The sequence below is a fragment of the Penaeus vannamei genome, chromosome 9, assembly GCF_042767895.1.
Source record: "Penaeus vannamei isolate JL-2024 chromosome 9, ASM4276789v1, whole genome shotgun sequence".
Classification (NCBI taxonomy): Eukaryota; Metazoa; Arthropoda; class Malacostraca; order Decapoda; family Penaeidae; genus Penaeus; species Penaeus vannamei.
Window position 1 is genome coordinate 11,744,328 of NC_091557.1, and position 2,500 is coordinate 11,746,827.

The 2,500-nt window shown below is 38.3% G+C and overlaps 1 protein-coding gene across 1 annotated transcript in view; it reads left to right on the forward strand.

Annotated features, from left to right (window-relative positions):
* LOC113811702 (insulin-like growth factor-binding protein 4) overlaps positions 1–1,378 on the forward strand; it is an 8,621-nt gene extending 7,243 nt beyond the window's left edge. The window contains exon 5 of the mRNA XM_070125267.1: positions 828–1,378. Within this exon, the coding sequence (XP_069981368.1) occupies positions 828–1,132 (305 nt within the window). The 3' untranslated portion in view covers positions 1,133–1,378. The remainder of the gene's footprint in view (positions 1–827) is intronic.
* The last annotated feature ends 1,122 nt before the right edge of the window (positions 1,379–2,500 follow it).

Consider the following 2,500-nt stretch of genomic DNA (forward strand, 5'->3'; position numbering starts at 1 on the left):
GCAATATAATGCTTCTAATGCATACATATATTTACTTATGAATGCAAAGACACGAATATCTGATGCACCAATTCAAGGTGAAATGAAGCGGTCTGATGGACTTGGCTTGCAACGGACAGTATTGCCAACCATTTTACACCTTATTCACTAATTTCGTTGTGTAGCTTTTCACAAAATGCCCCCTCCTAATCCTCACAATTTACACAAAATAAGAATGACCCCATTTTTGCAGTAGCGTCTTCGATTCCACAAATGAAGCTAGCAATGTTGCGAACATTAACTGAAATTGAATTTTATGACGACAGCCTTCGAAAATAAGAAAAAAAGATCACTTGGAAAGATATATACGTCTTACCAAGGTCATTATTTTACATACGAGAATGAAAATGCATCCATGTCCAGGGTGCTTTGAATTTGGGATTTTATTTTTTTCGTCACGTCATATGCCGCAGACGATTTGTAAAAGATAACTGATTATGATAAAACACTTTTTAAAGATTTTTAAGTTTTATTGCTTATCCAGGCGGTCAATATACCGTACTAAATATTTGACCAAGATTGAATCGAACGCATCAAGATACCAGGAACAAAATGCAAATCACAAACATTTTATGTGCTGGATATTAGCTTCTGTTAATTCAGAGGAAATATAAATATGAATCAGAAATATTCTTTTTGGTTTCGGTATCCGCAGTTCATAGATTTTTTTAATGGAATTTGTTTCATTGCCAAACATGAAAATTTCCACTATTGTCACTGTTGTATTTGGAAAGTAAATGTCTACCGCGGTTTTGCAAATCCCTTTACGGTTCCAATCTCTTCGGCAGGAGGACCCGGGGCCTCGGGACTCGCGGGCAGCCAGCGCATAGGCAAGAAGAAGCAGCTCGCGAAGCAGCACTCGGTCCAGCTGTACGGAGGAATCCCGGAGAAGTACCGGAAGCTGCTGAGGCAGGCGAGGCGAAGGAGGCCCAAGCGCCAGCTCTCCTCCCTCATGGACCGCCGCGTGGGAGGGACGCGCAGGGTGGCCAAGGTGCACACCCACCGCGTCTCGTCAGGGATCCCGCCCAACATCGCCGCGTTGCTGAGGCAGTACCGGAAGAAGCAGAGAAGAGCGAGGCGTGAATACCAGTAACCCGGTGGAAGAAAGCCAGTCGACGAAACCAGGAAAATGCTCCAGGAAACTTGTAGAACTAGGCATATATGTTGTAACGATCCACATTTTCATTCATCACCATTTAGTTACCGGAATGTTTGGGAAAGTTTATGACAGATGTTGTTGTAGGTTGACGTTAGTTCTTCAGTGTAAGACAATATAAGTTCATAGCTAAGTGATAATTTTTGGTCATTTGTATTCAAATAAAATGCTGAACGTTGGAAATTATTCACTTTCATTTATGCTTGTTTACTGTCGGTTATTAAATTTGTACGTGACCCATCCCAAAGAATATTCCCTATACAGACGTGCATGTACACAGAAATAAATATATATCTATTAGTTTAGACATGTATATCTACCGGATATATATAGATAAATGTATATTTACCAGGCAGATGTGAATTTATTTCTGTGTATATGCGTCCGCATATATGAATATTCATTGGGTCACGCCTCGAACAATTTGAACAAACTGGCCGTTAGGGAGGAATCTTTTCGTTGGGACTGCGGTTTGGATCGATGAAAATCGGACACCATTTTCAAAATCGTCCTAAAATACTTTATTACTTAAGTTTTTGCTTGCAGTGTGGTATCCATTTATATGTATGTATTTTGGACCCAGTGCTGAATATTGCGTATTTAAACCCACTAACCACACACGAATATTTGTGAACATATAATTATTGCCGGTTAAAGGCGGTACTGGGCACAGTATGATATGAAATAATACAATATAAATAAATAAATAAATATATATATACATATATATATATATATATATATATATATATATGTATGTGTGTGTGTGTGTGTGTGTGTGTGTGTGTGTGTGTGTGTGTGTGTGTGTGTGTGTGTGTGTGTGTGTGTGTGTGTGTGTGTGTGTGTGTGTGTGTGTGTGTGTGTGTGTGTGTGTCCATACATTTGTGTGTATATATATAGTATATATATATATATATATATATATATATATATATATATATATATATATATATATATATATATATATATACATTAAAAAGGAAAAATGTTATCCATAGAGCTACTCCTTTCTGGCGTTAATCGGGGTGTAATTCTAAAACCGCCAAAAACAGTTTGAAAAAATAAGGTGGATATTCCCATTAACTCACTAATCATAAATGTCAAGAGGTGTACAGTGCTCCATGCTACGCGTTTCCATTCCGCTGCTGAGAGTTATCGTCGGAGGTCACGATTTATCAGCGATTTCCGCACAAAATGTGAGCATCTGGCCTTGTCGCACCAGAGCACTGTGTTTAGATTTGACAAGGCCAGGTGTGACACACGCATTTAGTATTTGCATCATTTATATTTACTATATACATTATT